Source organism: Lissotriton vulgaris, chromosome 6 (genome assembly GCF_964263255.1).
Source record: "Lissotriton vulgaris chromosome 6, aLisVul1.2, whole genome shotgun sequence".
Lineage (NCBI taxonomy): Eukaryota > Metazoa > Chordata > Amphibia > Caudata > Salamandridae > Lissotriton > Lissotriton vulgaris.
The window spans coordinates 1,679,021,682-1,679,041,490 of NC_141694.1; the positions used below are offsets into that span (position 1 = coordinate 1,679,021,682).

The following is a 19,809-nucleotide window of genomic DNA, read 5'->3' on the forward strand; positions in this document are numbered from 1 at the left end:
CAGAGTTTGCAGAAGAGTCCGCATCCATTCCATAACCACATAGTATGTGCAGCAATGTGGATTGCCTTGAAGTGCTGGTTGTGACTTAGCTAACCTACTCTGTGAGTATATAAAACGTACTCACTGCATACAGGAGACGGGCAAGGGCCAAGGAGCACCGTGATATAAGTTTCCTTTGTCTACACTGTTGCCATGGCAACTCAGCAGCCATCCCTTTCCTTGCACAGTACTGATTGGTCCTCCTCAGACCTCATCAGCACGACCATCATCCGAGGCTTGCCCAAAGTTAACCAGGGGAACAAGTATGGAGTTACATCTGTGTCTTTCTGTAGGGGCGGTGAGGAGCAGAGGGAGTGCCCAGCAGTGCCTCGGAGCCCTTTTATTTGTGTAACTGTAATTTGACAAAGTTCACACTGAGCGTCAATAACCGCAGAGTTGCTGTGCATTGCAGACAGACCACGCTCTGGATGGCTTCCTCATTTCAACTCCAAGGGCCTACAAAGTGTCCTCTCCCTGGCAGCATGCGGCTGCTAGAGGCGCGCCATCTCCGAGATCCTGCAAGCAGCAGAAGTCCAGTATTTTCTAGGACCCTCATCCCTGTTGTTTCACATATGCGAGGACCTTCAAATACGCGAGTCCGGGATGTGACCTTGCAAAAAACCTTGTTGGCTTTGATTTAATAGCCTATGATGCTCCATCCATAATAACAATCTAAGGGTACCCTGACCTGCATCTTTGTTCTTTAACAGCTTCTCAATTCATGTTTAAAAACACTCACTTTTAATCAGTACTTATCAAATATTCTCATCCCTAAGGTGGAACGCTTCCGCGTGTTAATGATTCACTTTCTTGAATTTTAGGGACATCACTACTCTAACATTATTCATATTTTGTGTCTGTATCATCTACTTGATAACTATTATCAGGGCTCGGTTCGAGCACGGGCTCTTACAGCCTAGGGTGACCAACCGTCCGTAAATTTCACGGACAGTCCGTAATTTCGGCCGTCTGTCTGTTGTCCGTGAAGGATTCTTTAACAGACGCCATTTGTCCGTAATTTTAACCGGGCACCGGTCACACCTCCCTAAAGCCGCACAGCTTCCACCCACCTCCCTTCTTGACTTGACTTGACGCATTCAGGGCTGTTTGCATCTGAATAGATGCCCCTGCTCTTAAGCTGCAGCCCCCACCCCTCACACCTCCAGCCCTTGATGAGCTGTTAAGCGATGCTTGAAGGTGACAGAGGGAGGGGCTGTGGCTTCAGGAGCAGGGGCATCTATTCAAATGCAAACCACCCTGAATGCGTCATGTCTCTGCAATTTGTGTGAGACATTCCCTTTCTGCCCAGGGCCCCAAACATCCTACAACTGGTCTGGATTACACCAAGGCAGCACGTGGTTCTCATCACAGCACAGTTTAATAACTGTCACCAAATTGTAAACAAACCTCGATTCTTCAAACACGAAGTCTTTAATGTAATAAAATAAAGAAATGGCACAATCGCACCTACACTGATTAACAAAGTATGGAGGACAATCGGTTAAATCAGTTCTCTTGGAGTATCTCCTTTAAGTACTGTACATCACAGTGGGGGCTGGTAAAAGTAACACTTTGGAAAGAGAGACTGACTTCTCATTGTCTTGTCCAGGAGGGGTTGAGGAGCCCTACCCCACCCTGGAAGAGACCAAGATGATAGTAGAATACCGCATGCCCACCCCTGTGCCCACCCTGGTGGATCCTGGTCCCCCTCCTGCCCACCCTCCCCCCAGTGATGGCTCTTGTCCCTCGCCCCCCCACCTGTGGTGGATCCTGTCTCTACCCTGGGTGGCTTCTGTCCCAGTCCAGGAATGGCTCCTGCAGCTCAAAAGGGCTCAGCTCAAAATTAATATGAAAAGGTGGGCGAGTGAGTAAGTGAAGGGATGGGTGGATGGCAGGATGAATTAGTGAAAGGGTGAATGGATGAATAAATATTTAATAGATGGATAATAAAAGAGGATGGGTGGATTGATGAGTGAGTGGTGGAAGGATGGGAGGGAGAAAGGGTAAATAGCTGGATGTATGGGTGGAAGGGTAGCTGGATGGGTAAAAGGGTGGATGGATGAGTGAAAGGATGGATAAGTAAAAAGGTGGATGAGTGAGTGGGTGAGTGGGTGGATGGATGAGTGAAATGGATGGATGGATTGATGAATTGATAAGTGCAAGGGTGAATGGGTGGACAGATGAGTGAAAGGGTGGATGTAAGGATGAATGAGTGAGTGAAAGGGATGGTAGATGAACTAAAGGATGAATAGATGAGTGAAGGAGTGAAAGGATAAATGGATGAGTGATAGGGTCAATGGATGGATTCATGAGTGGATGAGTGGATGGATGGGTGGAAGGATGGATGGAAGGAAGGATTGCTAAGTGAAAGGGACGATGGAGAGAGAAAGGGAGGAGGATGAATGACTGAATGGGTGGATGGATGAGTAAGTGAAAGGATGGCTGGATGGGTGAAAGGGTAAATGGCTGGATGGGTGAATGGATGGGTAGAAGAGTGGATGGATAAGTGTACAGATGGCTAGGGTGAAAGGGTGGATGGATGGATAAAGGATGGATGAAGGGATGGATAAAGGATGGATGAAGGGATGGATGAGTGAAAGGATAGATGGAAGGATACATGATGGATATGTTTGCAAATGGTTGAATAGGTTTGGATATGGCTGGGCTTACTTATATACTATTGCGCGACCTCTGATGTGTCTGTAAAACTTATCCAATTGTCCTGAAGTTTTGTCCTGAATTTTGACCTCCTGTCCTGAATTTGTGTCCTGAATTTTGACCCTTTGTCCTGAATTTTTACACTCACCGTCCTGAATTTGCAACAATGCCAGTTGGTCACCCTATTACAGCCAGAGCCCGCCCTCAATTGGCTCCGGCTGGCCTCTCCCGGTTCATTTGTTGTCTCGCCTCTTCTAGCAATACGTACTACGTTGGTATTTTGCGATATTTGTCGGGCACAAAAAATAATTCATTGCCTGCCCCTTCTAAATGGCCTCTGCTAATTACATCAGCCAAGGTACCTTGCAGCAAGCATTATTTTGAGCGCGAGCGCTTCTTCCTAACACTTCACGTGCCTGCGCGCGCCCTGAATCCCGGGCCTCGCCCAGTACCGCGTGCCCGGTTGTGAATGCTCCCTACTGCCAGTTATAGTCCCTTCCCCCTCCTCTGTGTGCCCGGGCGCCCACACTTGCTGGCTGTGGCGGGGGTGTTGCTGCGGCTGGTATCTCGCGCGCCATCTGCGCGGTGCTGGCTGCAGCCGCGCGCCTCCCCACAGCTGTGCCCCGTCAGCTGTCTGCTGAGCCCCTCCGTCTGCCTCACGAGCGCCCCCGCAGCATTTCCAGTTCCTCCGAGATTTATGGATAAATAAAACGTGAAGTGAACCCGATAATAGTAAACATTGTCGTGTAGCGTTCTTGGCGGTGGGCTTTTATTCCATACACGGATATATCAAGCGCTGGTATCTAATGCATCAGGAAAGCGGCGCCACCGTCTTATAAGGCGCCAGTGCGTTATTATTCAAATGAGTTTCGTCAGCGTCAAAACCTGCAAAAAATAATAGCTAGTTCCTTTGGGGGTCAAGGATGCGTCCAGTGCTGAAAAAAATATGGTTCAAGAACCCAGATTTAGGTAGTCGAGGGGTGACGATAGAAAGGGGTGGAGTCATGAGAAGCAGAGAAAGTAGATGCCAACTTGTACTAAAAATATTGGAATCGAGCAACCCTAATATTGAAGTTTTGTAGTATACGTCATTGGTCGCGTTATGGGTGCTATGGGATTAAGGCACGTGCTGCAGAGGTTTGTGTGTCTAGTAAGTGTCAGGGTAGGAGGGTAACTGGTGGTTAATGCGCTTGCACAAGAAATCCAGTTGGGTCTTGCTTTCAAACTCTCGGTGTACATTGGTGTCAACATATTTGTACAAGCCAGTCTTGTTTGATCTTGAGCATTTATCGGGACATATAGCAGGGGTTTGTATATATCGTTCTCATCTGTACGTGATAAAAAAAACATATATAGTCTGGAAAGGACATCGCCAGATTCCTGTGCTTGGTGTAGCAAACTTAGGTCTTTACTGGTGTCAGAATTAATTACTGGAGCAGCCGAGACGGCGGAGACTGTGAAAGATGCAGGAATTGTCTCCAGTCCGGCCTACCAAGAGCTTTGGAAGTACAATCAACACATCTGTTTGCACACATTATCATCGGTGTGTCCAGCAAGGTCTTGGATTCCAGCCCCGATGCTTTGACCTCCAACTGTTTCCAGCCAGGACCAGTTTCCGGCATGAGGAGTTGCTGATTGCGCTTTCAGTGAGCATTTGTGCTGGGCGCAGCCATTTCTGTCGGCCCAGGCTTGAACTCGACTGTCCCATTACTGTGAGACTGGGTATTCTAGAGAGACCACTGTTGACATTTAACTAGTGTTATTTGCTGCTTCTGCATGTGTTACTGTTCTTCAATGTGGTGCCTATGATGGCTTGTGCAGTGGTAATTAGATTGAGGTAGTTGTATCTGGATGTGAAAGTAAACACAGAATGTTGCTATTTGGATTCAAATGAAATTGGTCTCCTATGAATCTGCAGAAGGAATGTGTGGTATCTCCCTCTTTGCCCCCCGGCAGCTCCGCATGTAATGGTGCTGCTCGCGGTGACATCATTTAGAATGTCACCGCGACCAGCGTTCCAAGGCGAGCGCCGGGGACACTGAGGCGGTGACAGCGACAACAAGAGGCTGTGGCTGAGGTCACAGGAGTTCGTTCTTATTAAACGGTTGTCCAGCATTCACCGTGTCCTGGTCATCTTTTGGCGAATGCTACACTGGCGACGAGGGTCAAGAGCCTGTGACCTCAACACGCCGCGGAAAGGAAAATAAAAGCAGCAGCTGTCTGAAATATACCTCGCAAGCTGATCGTGAAGGAAATGAGTCACGGTGTAACTGACTAAAGGGAACGAAGGAGTGACTGTGTTAAGCAGCAGCCCGGGAAGTCGACGAAACGGAGGAGAGCGGAGGAATCGAAAGGTGCTTGGGGGAAGACGTCTTAACTCACTACGACTGTCATCCCTGAGGTGAGGTGCAGTTGTATGAAGTCCCAGCGCGCAGATTCGATGCCTCCTGCTCACGCGATGTGTAGCGTGCTTTGACCCACACTAGTATAAGGTCAGGAGAACCCTCTGTTTCATGTCGGCCCCTGCCAGGTGCCAATTATAGCGCCACCGGAGTTGCGGATCTAGCGAGAACCAGGCGCATAGTGTTCAACCCTGCATGGTAGACTCTCACCGCGCGTGCCCCCTACCTTCAACGGGGTGGAGTTGTGTGTCATCGCCACAGGGGTGCGTGTAGCCTGGTCATTCGTAATTGCAGACTCCCTGCCCGGACAGCGGCATGACGCATCAAGCGACCTGACAATTAAGGGTTTGTTCGCACAAGGACAGCGCTAGAAGTGAGAAGTGTGGGAGGAAGCGCTCTCCTAAATCAAAGCGTTTTGGGCTGACGCGCGCCTTAATTACCAGCAGCAGGGCAGCGTGTAGCATTGTGGACAAAGGGGCAATTGGAGTTTGGCCTCGGGTGGTGAACTCCCTCTGCCCAGAGCCCCTGCGCTAGTGGCGCGTGACCTTCAGCACGCAGGTGTGAAGAGCACACACGGAGCAGCGCTATTATTGAACATTTGAAGTACAAACCTGCCGTTTGGATTGGTGAAGCTACACGTTTTGGGCGGTAACCAGATCTGAACTTGCCAGGGCTACAGAGAAATTTGAGGCATTTTGGCTGCTTAAAGGAATATAAGTGGAATGCCCAGGGGCCACTGAGAGCGTGACGAGGAAGGAGTGAGGGGCCTACGAGCGCAGCGGAGTAGCGTTTCTCTGTCACACTGGACCCATCCTTGTGTCTGAGTGACAGTGGGACCCACTGTCAGAACGGGGTGGAAAGAGGAGCACGGCAGTGAGACCATTTTGTATGGAGTTCTGTCCTGACATTCAACACCAAGGGAGCATTTTTATCTTGTGACTTTGAAATTGTGGAGGGACAGGTTGCTTGCCTTCCTGTACATTTTGGCGAGTGGAAGGTGTGCAAGGGTGGTTGGACTGTTGTTCCTCTAAAAGTGTCTCCACTGGTGGGTTAATGCCTTCTCCCGCTAGTCACGTCTAGTAAGCTCAGATTCAGGTTCTTTTTGAGTGCAGGTTGCTACTTGAACAGTAGGTGCCTTCTTTTGGGTTAGAGTTTTTTTTTCTGCCTATTGTGTATTAAACATGCAAAGTGTAACCCCTCCACCCTTCTTCCTGACCAGCCCAGGGGACCCCACCATCCTGTGGAAAAAATGGAAAAAAGTGTTCCTTAATTATGCTACTGTGTGTGGGCCCAACTTGGGTCTAGAAAGGAAAGTTGCATTATTAGCTTATTACTTGGGCGCAGAGGGGGAGGAAGTCCTAGACCATCTCCCGGATTTAGGAGCACAGGAGGCAAGGGGTCTGAATGAATTTGAAATTAGTCTTAAGAAGTTGGACTTGCACTACCTCCCCAAGACCAGCACAATTATGGAGAGGTACCATTTTGGTAAGAGGGCACAAAAGGATGGGGAATCCATAGAAGATTTTGTGTCTGAGTTGAGGAAGTTAGCTGCGACGTGCAAGTTTGGGGGAACGAGCGAGGAGAGAATTAGGGACCAGTTCGTTTTGACCTGCAGGATGGAGCGAGTGCGCGAGGAGCTGTGGCTCAAAGATGACCCGCCATTAAGAGAAGTTCTCATCATAGCCAAACAGGTAGAGCACATGTTGCAGTGCGTCAAAGAAATTAAGCAAGATGCAGGGGAGAAAAAGATCGATGACAAGGTCAATGTCAGTGAGGTGGTGTCCGAATGTGAGACTGTGTCTGTTGTTAAAGGTCAGAAGACAGTGGGCAAGGAGCAGAAGGAAAGCAGACCGGGAGGGTCGTACAAGGGTACCTGCTACAGGTGCGGGAAACAAGGGCATCTAGCAAACGACAAAGAATGTCCCGCCCTCAGGTTCACGTGTAACAAGTGTGGCAAAAAGGGCCATTTCAAGCAGTTTTGCAAGAGTGGGCAAGGGGCCAGTAGACAGAATAGGGACAGAACGAATGTGGTGAGCGACGAATTTGTTGTGCAAGTGCAAGAGTTGAAGAAACTAGGTCCAGGGAACCCCTTGAGCAAAGAAGTTACAGCACAGGTAGAAGAGGAACAAGTTGAAAGTCCCAAAGACACTATAAAAGTTGGGAATGTTGAGATAGATGCATTGTTTGACTCTTGTTCTCGTATAACTATCATTAATGCCAATGAGTTCTCACGTGTGTCAAAAGGCAAAATAATCTTGAGGAGGTTAGACCTGAGACCAGGAGGGTATGCGGGGCGCCCCATCTCCATGAAAGGGTACTTCCTGAGCAAGATCGAGTACAGAAACAGGTCCACTGTCTCCAAGGTATATGTGTCCACTGTAGGGGATAACATTTTGGGGTGGCGTGCACAAAAGGGGTTAGGGGTGTACCTCAATCCCAACAGTAATCCCCAAATTTTGATACAGGAGATACAGGAGGGTGAGGCTAACTTCACAAGAGAATTTGAAGAAGTATTTAGAGAAGGGCTTGGATGTTTGAAGAACTACTGCCACAAAATCAAATTGAAGAAGGATGCCAAGCCCGTTGTAGCAAAAGTCAGAAGACTCCCCATAGCCATTCAGGAGGAGGTCAGAACTGAGCTTGAAAAACTGTGCAAGGCAGGAGTTATCGAACCTGTGGAAGCGACTGAATGGTTGGCGCCCATCGTGGCAGCGAAGAAAAAGGATGGGTCAGTCCGGCTCTGCATTGATTTGAGGGCACTCAATAAAGAGGTCGTCGTTGACCGATACCCCTTGCCGAACATCACCCAAATGATGAGCATGCTTGAGGGTGCCAAGGTGTTCTCCACCCTCGATCTCACCTCGGCCTATTTCCAGATAAAACTTCACGAGGAGTCTCAAGAACTCACTGCTTTTGTGACACCCATGGGCGCTTACAAGTTCAAGAGGATGCCTTTCGGCTTAGTCTCGGCGGCTGCCGTTTTTCAAAGAATCATGGGCAACATCCTAAAGGGCATCCCGGGCGTCATGTGTTACCAGGATGACGTACTGGTGTTCGCAAAAAACCAAGTTGAGCATGATCAGAGACTTAGATGTGTACTGAGGAGGTTTTTGTCCCAGGGTCTTACTGTGAAGAAGGACAAATGCGTTTTTAGCTGTGCCGAGTTGGATTTCCTGGGTCACAAGATTACAGCAGGAGGCATACGTCCTAAGGTCGAGCTCCAAGACACCATTGTGAATTTGTCACCACCCAAGAACAAAGACGAGATCAAATCATTCATGGGGATGCTGGAGTTTTATGGCAAGTTCATCAGAAACCTAGCTGGCAGGACTTACGCCATCAGGCTGTTACTGAAGAAAGAAAGCGAGTTCAAATGGAGCCAAGACTGCCAGAGCGAATTCGAGGATGTAAGGAGAGCTCTTGCGGAAGCCCCTAGCTTGAAGTCCTACATGCCCGGCCGGACAACGATCCTCACCACTGATGCAAGTGCAAAAGGGTTGGGAGCGGTTCTGACCCAGAAAGGTGTGGAAGGAGAAGAAACGGTGGCCTTCGCCTCAAGGTCACTCCAAAAATCTGAGAACAACTACTCGGTCATTGAAAAGGAAGCATTGGCGGTATCCTGGGCAGTAGGCAAATTCAGAGACTTCCTGTGGGGTACGCAGTTCACCCTCCGAACCGACCACAAACCGTTGGTAGAAGTGTTCAGCAAGAAGGGATTGGATGCCATCTCCAGTAGGATAAGGCGTTGGGTGGTCAGTCTCCAGGAGTACACCTTCAATGTCGAGTATGTTCCGGGAACACAAAGCCTTGCAGCCGACTGTCTGTCCAGGCTTGTCAGTGATGCAGAGGCGAGTGAAATGCGAGACAAAACAGATGAAGATGAAGAAGGTTACATGGTTGAGAATGTCTGCACCATCCAGAAGGCGTTGGGAGAAGAAACGTGGAGAAAAGCACAAGAAGAGGACAAGACCATGGAAGAAGTTTGCAGAAGAGTGAGAGGTGGATGGAAGCACGTGGACAAACGTGTTGAAGACCTGCGGCCCTTCCTGGCTGTAAAGGATGAGTTAACCATTGTCGACGGATGCCTGTTCAGGGGAACAAGACTTGTACCACCAGCTAGGGTGAGAGACAACCTGGTCGAGATAGCTCACGAAGGGCACTTAGGAATCACTAAGACCAAGCAAAGACTCAGGGAGAGCTATTGGTGGCCGAACATGGACCTGATCACGGAAAGAAGAATCAGGGGGTGCATCCCGTGCTGCAATAGCGACAAGGTCTTGAAGCAACAGACACCACCCATGGTGTGTAGGCCGCCCCCGTCTGGACCATGGGACGAGTTGGCTTTGGACATTTTGGGCCCGTTGTCCGGGGAATTGCGGACACCCTACATCTTGGTGCTCGTGGATCTGTATTCTCGGTGGCCGGAGATAAAAATCGTCAGTGAAGTCACGACAAAGACTGTCATCGGATTCTTGCAGGAGGTGTTCATCCGTGAGGGGCTCCCCAGCAACATTCTCACTGACAACGGAGTGCAACTATGCTCGAAAGAGATGGAGGACTTCCTGGAAGAAAGAGGCATCAGACACAAGCGATGCGCGTTATACCACCCAGAAACCAATGGCATGGTCGAACGCTTCAACAAAACCATCAAGGAGAGCATCCAGCTGGCCAAAGCCAGTGGCGTGAATTGGAAAGAAGAATTGTGGAGGCGTCTGGAAGCATACAGGTTCACACCGCATCAGACGACGGGCGTCACCCCATTCGAACTGCTCCGTGCAAGGACACCCAACACCAAGCTTACCCCGGGGTGGATGGAATGGCACAAGGGGTGGTCGGACCGAACCAAAGAAAAGGACAGCCTGAGGAAAAGTGAACAAGCCATGAAGATGAGGAAGGAAGGATACGACCAACGCAAGGCCACACGAGAGGTTGATTTCAAAGTTGGAGACGACATAAAAATCAGAGCTCCCACAGGGAAGGCAAGCTGGTCAGAGTACAGCAGTCCCACGAAAATCACAAAACTTTTCAAGAATGCAGTCAAGACCCAAGAGGGGAAAATATGGAACCTAGGGAGGGTTGTGAAGTACCACCCTCCTGTTGAAGTCCCAGAAAAGGAAAAAGGGGAGGGGAATGGTCCTGGAAGGGATAGCGGGTTCGCTGTCAGGAGATCGTCAGGTGTTCCTCATCCGGGCCATGGGCCTCGCAGGAGGGTGACCAGGCCCCCCAGGCGTTTTGACCAATATGTAATGATTTGACTATCGCCAGCCTGTTTATGCAATGTCTTAACTCACGTTTGATTTCTGCACCTCGTTTATCTAATGTTTTCTATTCCGCAGGGAAGGGGGATGTGTGGCATCTCCCTCTTTGCCCCCCGGCAGCTCCGCATGTAATGGTGCTGCTCGCGGTGACATCATTTAGAATGTCACCGCGACCAGCGTTCCAAGGCGAGCGCCGGGGACACTGAGGCGGTGACAGCGACAACAAGAGGCTGTGGCTGAGGTCACAGGAGTTCGTTCTTATTAAACGGTTGTCCAGCATTCACCGTGTCCTGGTCATCTTTTGGCGAATGCTACAGAATGGCCTTTCTTAAAAATTAAAGTCATCCAAATGAGCCTTGAGTAGTGTGCCCATGGGGTGCCGCTAGGCCTGAGACCGGGCAGGCTAAAGTTTATTAAATTATTACTCAAAAGCCACTTTACTTTCTTGTACCGCCCGTGGCCAATACCGTAGAACTGACTGGAACCCTTCGGGAATCCTGGACCCATAAGCTGACAGATGAGTAGGAAGGATCAGGGGGATTCTGAACTCCCCTCACAGCCTCTTTATGGCTCTTCAGATGACAACTGCACCGGAGATCCACTGTCCCTTTCCAAGATGGCGCGGTGCTTCCCAAGCATTATCTCGGATGTCGAATTAGGTGGTCATAGGGTTCATACGGAGCCGCTTTTTAGGCTAAGCTCCAAAATCTTGCAGCTGTCCCTAACCGTGAATAACTGGAAATTATTCACTGCAGTGGAGCTGCCCTGGCAAGTCGTATTTAAGTGGACGATGCTGCATGTAACAGTCCCTCTTCTGAGCCCTTTGTATCTCCCTAATGTCCGACGCGGGCTGGACCACTGTTCTAATTGTAATACTGTTGGACACATGCAAAGTATCTGTTGATGCTCCTCCAGAATCTTCTATTTGGACGATTAATCTATATTCCTAAGCATACATTGCATTTAATAGAAAGTCAATGATTTGTCTAGTCTGTAACCTCTAGTAGTGCACATTCCAGCCTTCGACCTGAGTGAAATGAGTTTGTGAACATCCAGTAGCCCTTGAGGGAAGTAGATGCTTTGGGACAGCCCTCTTTAGTCATTGGTTTGTTCAGCTGTCATTCAGGTTTTGCTGAAGCACACAGTCTACAGCACAGGGTTGCTGTTCGCCTTATGTGGGAAGGGTAAGCCCAGTTGTGGGTCCCGTGCTCACTAAGCCACTGGAGTCAAGCTATCTTGGCTGAAGACGGCTGATAGCCAGAAACGGGTCCTAGGATGCTTGATTCCGGTCCAGTGAAGACCTGGCTTGGCAGTTCGGGCTGGACTATTCCCAGGAGGCACAGGGCCAAGACTGATTTGCATATGGCCATGTCTGAACTGGGGTGGCTTGGTGAGCAAAATAACGATGGATTAATCCCAGATCTGTGACTGGGGGTGAATGTTTTGCCATTGTGCAACATTCCGTCCATCATCTTGTGTGTTTTACAGCACAGGGCAATGCCAGCCCCCTTCAGCCATTGGCTCTTTTGTACTGTGAATGACTATATTTTTCCTCTTCACAGATGCACATCCGCCTAAAAAAAGAGGTGCACTTTAGTGATGTTTGGTGGGACAACTTTAGGTTGCAAGTACTTTTATTCCTTCCATTTTCTTCTTTTGCCATCCTTGCATGTTGGCCTGTGACCTCTGGTTACAGTTATCAAATTCTATAGTACCCTTTTAATGTATATATTTTTTTACTGACATTTCATGACGATCCAAATGTATGGCGGAGGGATGAGCAATATGAGCGGTTAGGGGGTGGAGGGAGGCTAATTTGGAACACACAGCGTGGGGGTTCGACCAATACAAAATAAAAAATCGAAAGCAATACATTGTTGCCTGTGTGTGCAGCTGTACAACCCAATGAAGCAGTTCACATCTGTGCAGAGGGCTCTTACCAACGCAAATGAACTTCAAGGCGGTCCAAGGGGGCCTGTATGTGTCTATATCCTCTGCTGTGTGAGGACCCGAGCTCTCACTAGACAGCTAAAGCCGTCTCTTGTCAAAACCAAACGGGGGCCGTCTGTGCCTGTCTATGCATGTGAACCTGCCGGCTATGAAGCACCCGCACTATTTTATTACAATTATTTGCGATAGTTTTAAATGTTATTTTAATGACTTCTTTATTGGAGCATACGGACACCATATTTAAGCGGTATCTGTTTAACTCCCCACCCCCCTTAAAAAAAAAAAAATCGGTGGCATACTTAGTAAAAAATAAAATTAAAAAATGCATCTGGTTACCAAGGCCAGCTCTGCTTTGCCATTTGGTGCTTTTGTAGTGTCGATTTTTCGATATAAAAAGATCAGCTATATTATTGCCAAGAGCCTGTGAATATAGTGAGGTCTTAAATTAGAGGTGGGGGGACCCAATTTGGTTACTGTCTGTACGAGAACCTTCATTCTCTTAGCCCCGCGTTAATGCGCTGTTCCTCCTAACCCTTGGCAAGTAGTTGGGTTTAAATCTGAGCACACATTGGTGTTGCAGTGACATCTAGTGGCTGGAATATGCATTTTCGAAATATCTAGATTAAATGGGTGACCCGATCATGTTAAAGAACTAGTAGGATATTTTTTTTCATATTAGTGGCACTGATCGTAATTTATTGCGCTAAGAATTTGGATCCAGAGCCCTTACAGTGTGTGCAAGGTCTTGGATTCTGAAGTGGAACTATTGTTTATTAACATGATTGATTTCGCAATCGCTTATATTTATAGCGATTTTTGGAGATTGGCGCAACGAAACTGTGGAAGTTGTCAGTTTCTCTGGAAGAGGGTACATCCAATGTTTTAAGGCATGGGCAAAGTGAACAACGACCAAGGGCCCCCAGCTTGCAGGGTTCCCATGTCCCCCACTGCAAAAGTGATCTTCCTGTCTGCATCTCACCTTTTTGAAAAAAATATCTCTCCTTCTGCCTAGCTCTGCCCTTCACACAGTCGCTCTCACCCTATGTCGTACTAAGGCTATTTGGGCCCCTAGCAAAACACACATACACCGGAATCTTGTATGGTAATGATAAACATTACCAGGAAATACCATGCGAAGGGATAATGTATTTGTGTGGAAGCAAGGAACTGTAGAATAATATTGGTGTAGGTTAAAAGGTCGGGTGAAAGTTGTACTGCCAAATCAGAACTAAATATCCATGTAGGTTAACGACTGCCCTCTTTCTATCTGTGCTGCTGGCAGAAAAAAAATACCATAAATTATCCAGACACTTATAGTCTCACATCCGTTCCCATGAAAGTTCTACCCCTGGCAGCTGGATAAATAAATAAAATTATCACACCTGAGTGGAGGGCAAGCACTTTTTTTGTGTGGAAGCACACCACTTCTGATCAATGAAAACATGTTCTCCTGGCTCCCAACAGGTGGGCGGAGCCACATCCCACTCTCTATTGATGCTCACATGATTAGTGACAGGCGGACTGTCAAGCCTGACCATAAGCATGAGTGTTTTTCTGAGTAAAAGTCTTCATCTTTGTAAATTGTGTAGTTATGTAAGGTTAATGTCTAATGGAAAACTGCAGCTGTGCAGTCTATAGTCCCAACGCCCCCCCCCCATAAACCTACCCCCATCACCTGTGCTGTGTACCACGTCATGCTTGATATGCTGCATCTGCATTAAGAATGCACTCTGTGCACAACTCCAAATCCCCTACACTACCGGCCACATGCATCATTCTAAGGTTTTGCGATTCCTTATTTGCGATTTTTAGGGAATCGCAAATAAGGAATCGCAAAATGGGATGCATGATTTTAATCGCATAATATTTGCGATTCGGTAAAAATCGCAATTTTTACCGAATCGCAAATATTATGCGAATTCTAATTTGCGATTTCGCAATTCCCATTGATTCCTATGGGCCAAAAGGCCCATAGGAATCAATGGGAAGGCATTGACATTTTGCGAATTTCAATTAGCGATTCGCAAAATGTTAATGCATTCCATGGGTGCAGGGGGGGGGGGGTCCAAAGGACCCCCCGCACCCCTGAAATGTATTTTAAAGTGCATGTTTCACACACATGTCCTAAGGACATGTGTGTCTGTAACATGACAGTGTTTAAAATGCAAATTTGAGCATTTTAATACTTTTTCGCAAATTACCACAAGGTTCACCCTCGTGGTAATTTGCACCCCTTAATTGCGAATTCTCAATATCAAAAACAATCATGCATTGCTTTTAGGGAATCGCAAATTTGCGATTCCTTAAAAGCAATCGCATTTTTGGAAAAAGCTAAAAATAGTGAATTTCCCAAAAATGCATGATGCATCCCAAAAACTTATTTAGGAATCGCAAACGGCCGAATTTACCGATTCGCACCGTTTGCACTTCCTAAATAGGTTGATGCATATGGCCGTACATTCCTAAACTACACTACACTACATAAATAAACTAAAACTTTGTGCTGCAATGTCCACATTTACTGACTAACTTCAAATATGTGCTTTCAATTGAGGTTTTAATCCTATCCCTGCAAACAGCTGAAACCCTGACTTTCTGTTTCTTCTTGCTTTGCAGGCCTGCTGCTCTGGACAGGAAGCCCCAGCAGCTGAGCACCTTAAACGATGTGGGCTATCAGATCCGTATTTAATAAAGCCGGACACTGCAGCGGGGTAGACCGGGCTTCGTTGGTGCTTCTCTTTGCACTTTACCAGCAATCCTTTTTTAAAAACCAGAATTATCATTATTTATTAAGCGTTTGTTGATTTTATAATTTGTAACTATTTACACTGCAAGATTTGTTTTACTGAACCCGTGGAAACTGAGGCAAAAAGAACTGACTGATGGGAATCCATGTCTTAAAACCAGGAAGGAACTAGTGTGTTAGCAGTCTGAGGGATCTTCAGTACTCACATATGGCACTGGAAAGCTATGACGTTGCATTACTGTTAAGTTACTGAGGTGTTCTAATTTTAAAAAATGCATAAAAAAGCAATAAAAAAAAACACAGGTGTGCAGAATTGGATGGTAGTTTTAGGAACGGTCACCAATACCTCGGTTTTAATCCAATAGATATGCAAAACTGTCAGTATTTTTAGCGTAAGACCATTTGGTCGTTGTCTAAGCTTTTCTTAAAACTTGTTTAAGGCACTTCCTACAGAAAGGTATTCTTGCAAATGGTGCAAACCTACGAATGCTTTAAGGGCTCTCTGGGCTGTCAAATGTATTATGCAAAGCACCAGGTCTCGCAAGAGACCAGGAATTTGCTCGGTCTCAAAACCTCAAACTTTTTTATCGTTTGAAAATTGTTTTTTTTAATGAAATAAACATTTGTTTGTTTTTTAAACTGTCTACATACTTGTACAATGTGTTGTAATGCACGAACTTGTTTTTGTTATCTAAAGTCAAAATTTGTATTTTGAACATTTTTGTTTACTGGATTATTGGATTGTTTCAAAGGGGATCCAGGCCAGCTCATCCCATGTGTCTTGAGTTGCACATCTTTCATGTACATGCATAAACACAGTGTTCTTTAACAGAAGTGCTGGAAAAATTTAAGTGGGAAATCAAGAAGTGTATTTAGCACCTCTAAAGACCTTAGAAAATCGGATCCTCGTCCTACTGAAATAGATTAGACCTTCTCACCGACCCCCAGCAAGAAAAGATTTGACAGATGCAGAGCACCGGCTTGTTTTCTATGGCCACAAAGTCGACTGCATTTATTTACTGACTGGGTAGCCTGTTACAAGTTCTACAGAAAACCCATTTGGGAAAAACCTTCAATTTATTTTAAGGGCAGGGCTTCATAACCACAAACAGGAGTATGTGGAAGAAAAGCAAGGGAGGCACTTTGGCACAGAACAAAAGGCACGGTTGTCACCCAGATGCGTGGTGGAACATGGAATTTACTTTAGGATAACTCATTCATTTTCTAGCTCTGTCCTTTTTAAGTCACGGACATACTACCCGGCTGGTCTTGGCTGTGCAACGGCAGAAGTAGTTCTTAGACCATCTCTTATAGGAAGTTCTGCAACAAACCTTGATTCCCTGCCTGCTGTCTGAGATTATACAAGGGGTCCTTGGGCCTTGCCTATTTGTATAGTGACAAACTGTGGGCGTCCGAGCAATGTAGATACATTTGGAGAATGTGTTGAACTCCAGGCGACTAAAATAATAGTAATCTCAAACTCCCCTCCCGCCGCAGCTTCTTCAGGGGATACTTATTAAAGGATGCGTAGACACCAGAGCGGTTTAAATGAATTTTTAAAGTTTCTTGTTAAAGATTGACCGTCCATGACAACTGCTGAAAGTGATGTTATGTAGCAGCTCTTGTGTCTGGAGTCACTTAGTTATATGGTTTACACATGAGCTAGTGGCAGTCTCACGACTAGCTTAACACCACACCAAAGCATCACCAAAAGTCCTTTTCAAAATAGAGTGATTAGCCTGTTAGTTCACTGTAATGGTAGGCTTTTTGAATTTTAGAACATAACCTTGTATACATGAAGTCTGAACTTCTTCTTCAAGCACAGTTATGTCTGTGGTTGTAGTTTAGTATATTTCATACTGGAGTTCGCACTCTGTGCTTTTGAGCTAGCAGTATTATAAAATGCACTTCTTTCTTAGAATACTTTTTGGGGCTTTATCTGCTTCAGGAATTTTCTACGTGGAAGGTGGTCGTGGTGAAAGTCTTTGCTTCTATAACCGCTGGATAGCTAGCGGTGGAGAGACTTACTTTAGAAAAATATTGCAGCAAGCACAAATTGGGCTTTTTGTTTACTCCTTGCAGATTTTCCCTTTTTACCTGCTGCAAACCCCGAATCGTTCTTCTTTTCCAGACAAGGTACATTTTGGACTAACTCTCCACCTGCCTTAGGACATTTTCTGTGTTGGGTGAAATGAGATCTTTACTTGCTTAGAACAAAAGCTACGCAATAAATATTTAAATTAAGTTCTCCCTTCTCTTGTTACATAAAATGTGTTAGAACCAGTCTTAAATGTCTTCTAACATTTTTCAAACTGTATTGTGGTCAGTTCTTAACTTAATAGTGTGCCTAAAGCAGAAAACACTCTTAAACAAATCTTACCTTTCCTAGTTGCCTTATGCGTTCATGTTGCTCTGGCTCTTGGCTTCCCTCCCGGTCTCCAGGAGCCGGCTGCGTGAAAGTCTGGAAAATGGGGAAACTGCGTTTCTCGGTTTATTAAAATCAATTGGTCTGACGTAAACATTACTTTAGTGGAAAGATTATTCTAGCAGTGACCAACTCAGGCCTGAATCTATACCAGATTTTCATGATCACCAATTATGTAAATAAGATCAAGTAGCTCTCACAAATGTGCATGTATTGTACTGGAATATCTTGAAAATCTGGCATGGATTTGGCTCTCCTGGACCGCTGCTGGAAATTCTTGCTTTATAGGCTCCGCTGCATATGTAGAAATGTCTTAGAGGTGTAGAGACTACCGTATTCTGCACTTTTTAGCTTGAAGTACCCCAATCTGAAGATATCCTCTAAGATTACCATGATCCACTCAGTGATTCAAAATTCATCACGTCAATTAAAATTTGCCACTACAACTGAAACCCTTTTTTTTCCGTATTCGTGAGTTGTGATGTTTTCAGATATGAGCAAGCCAACAATATTTTTGTAACAATAATGGGTGCAATCTGTACACTTTGATAGACCTGCTCCTGACTGTTGTGCATAATTCTTCAACTGTTAAGTTGTTTTCTTGGCTCTTAGTGGTTACTACACCATTGGCTGCCCAGAGCAACACTGTAGCTTTATCTGCGTGTGTGCGACTTGCACCTAGGCGTTTATAAGCTGTACAAGCTCACCCAAGCATTTATAAGCTGTACCAGCTTCTGTAACAAACACTTTAGTGCAATTTTTTTGTGATGACGTACAATCAATTCTGTTTGTTACTCGCTAACATGTTCTCCTTTGTGTATTTTTATTCCTGAAAAACTGTGATTAAGTGAATATTTTTATAATCCAAAACCAACCTTGTAAATAATTCATATAGTGATGATGCATGCAATTTGTTTTTGCCTTTGATATCATTGTATGTTTTTATGGAGCATGAACATTTTAATAAAATGTTTTCTTGAAAAAAAAAATATTGTCTGTGTAAAGTTCATTCACAATTACTATTTTGTTATGCTTTTTTTTATAATAGTTATATTATAAACATATCAACATATATAAGTGAAACAAATTATCTGGTAAGGATTGGCATGTTCAAAGCATGTGTTGGACGTAGATACATATACTTAGCATTAGCCTGCCATCTAGTGTTGGGCTTGGACAATTACAAGCATTTTTCCTTCAAAGAAGTCTTCGAGTCACGAGGTATAGTGACTCCTCCTCCGGTGAATATTGCGCATGTACCTCAGCTCTTTTGTTAGATTGTTTTTTCCCGCCATCAGATTCAAACATTGTTATAGCAGCTTAGGGATGGGAGCATCAATCCCTACTGAGGCCTTCATAGGCTCTCGGTTTTTCTCTACAGACCAACAGATCACAGATTCAGACGACAGCAACTGGTGCTATCCAGCCCGATCCTTTTTAACGTTTATCTGAAACCATTAGTCACTCTGATTAAATCCCACAGGCTAAAAACTATAAACTACACGGACGACACCCAGCTTATCCTCTCCTGGGAGGGCGAAGACTCAATTCCCATGGAATCGTTCCACGACTGCTTGAGAGACACAGCCGGCTGGCTGCACAAAAATTCCCTGCAATTCAACTCCTCTAAAACCGAGGTATTGTTCTGCGCTGGGAGCCGGATTCCTCGCCTATTTCCCACGGAATTCTGGCCCCCGGAAACCCCAGAAAAACCACAGCCGGTCCCCAGTGTCCGCAACCTGGGTGTCATGTTAAACAAGCTCAGCATGGAAACGCAGGTAACCAAAACAGTCTCCACCTGCTCAGCCCTACTGCGTTCCTTACGCAAAATCATGCCACTACTCCCCGCACAGGCACGAGCACTAATAGTCAGGTGTACTATCCTTAGTCGCCTTGACTACTGCAATGCACTTCTGCTTGAGTCCCCAGCTGTTCTGCTGGACAGACTCCAAAGAGTCCAGTCGGCCGCAGCCAAACTAGCCCTCGGTTGGACCAGGAGATCCTCGGCCACAGCAGCCTTAGCCGAGCTACACTGGCTCCCTTTGAAGCAACGAGTAGCTTTTAAAGCACTCTGCCTTGTCTTCAAAGCACTACACGGTACTGGCCCCAGATCCCTACAAAATATGTTCACCTGGTACACCCCTACCAGAACTCTCCGATCCGCCTCAGCCTGCCTTGTCATGGTACCAAGATTCAACAAGGTCAGGACGGGGGGAAGATCCTTCAGAGTGGCTGCCGCTAAACTCTGGAACAGTTTGCCGGTCGACATCCGTCAAATATCGCAACTCCTTCCATTCAGAAAGCGGATTAAAACTTGGCTCTTTCCCTAAA

The 19,809-nt window shown here is 46.2% G+C and overlaps 1 protein-coding gene across 1 annotated transcript in view; it reads left to right on the forward strand.

Annotated features, from left to right (window-relative positions):
* The window catches only part of VASH2 (vasohibin 2), a 172,896-nt gene extending 154,429 nt beyond the window's left edge, over positions 1–18,467 (forward strand). Inside the window, exon 8 of the mRNA XM_086927869.1 lies at positions 14,924–18,467. Within this exon, the coding sequence (XP_086783995.1) occupies positions 14,924–14,996 (73 nt within the window). The 3' untranslated portion in view covers positions 14,997–18,467. The remainder of the gene's footprint in view (positions 1–14,923) is intronic.
* Positions 18,468–19,809: the final 1,342 nt, after the last annotated feature.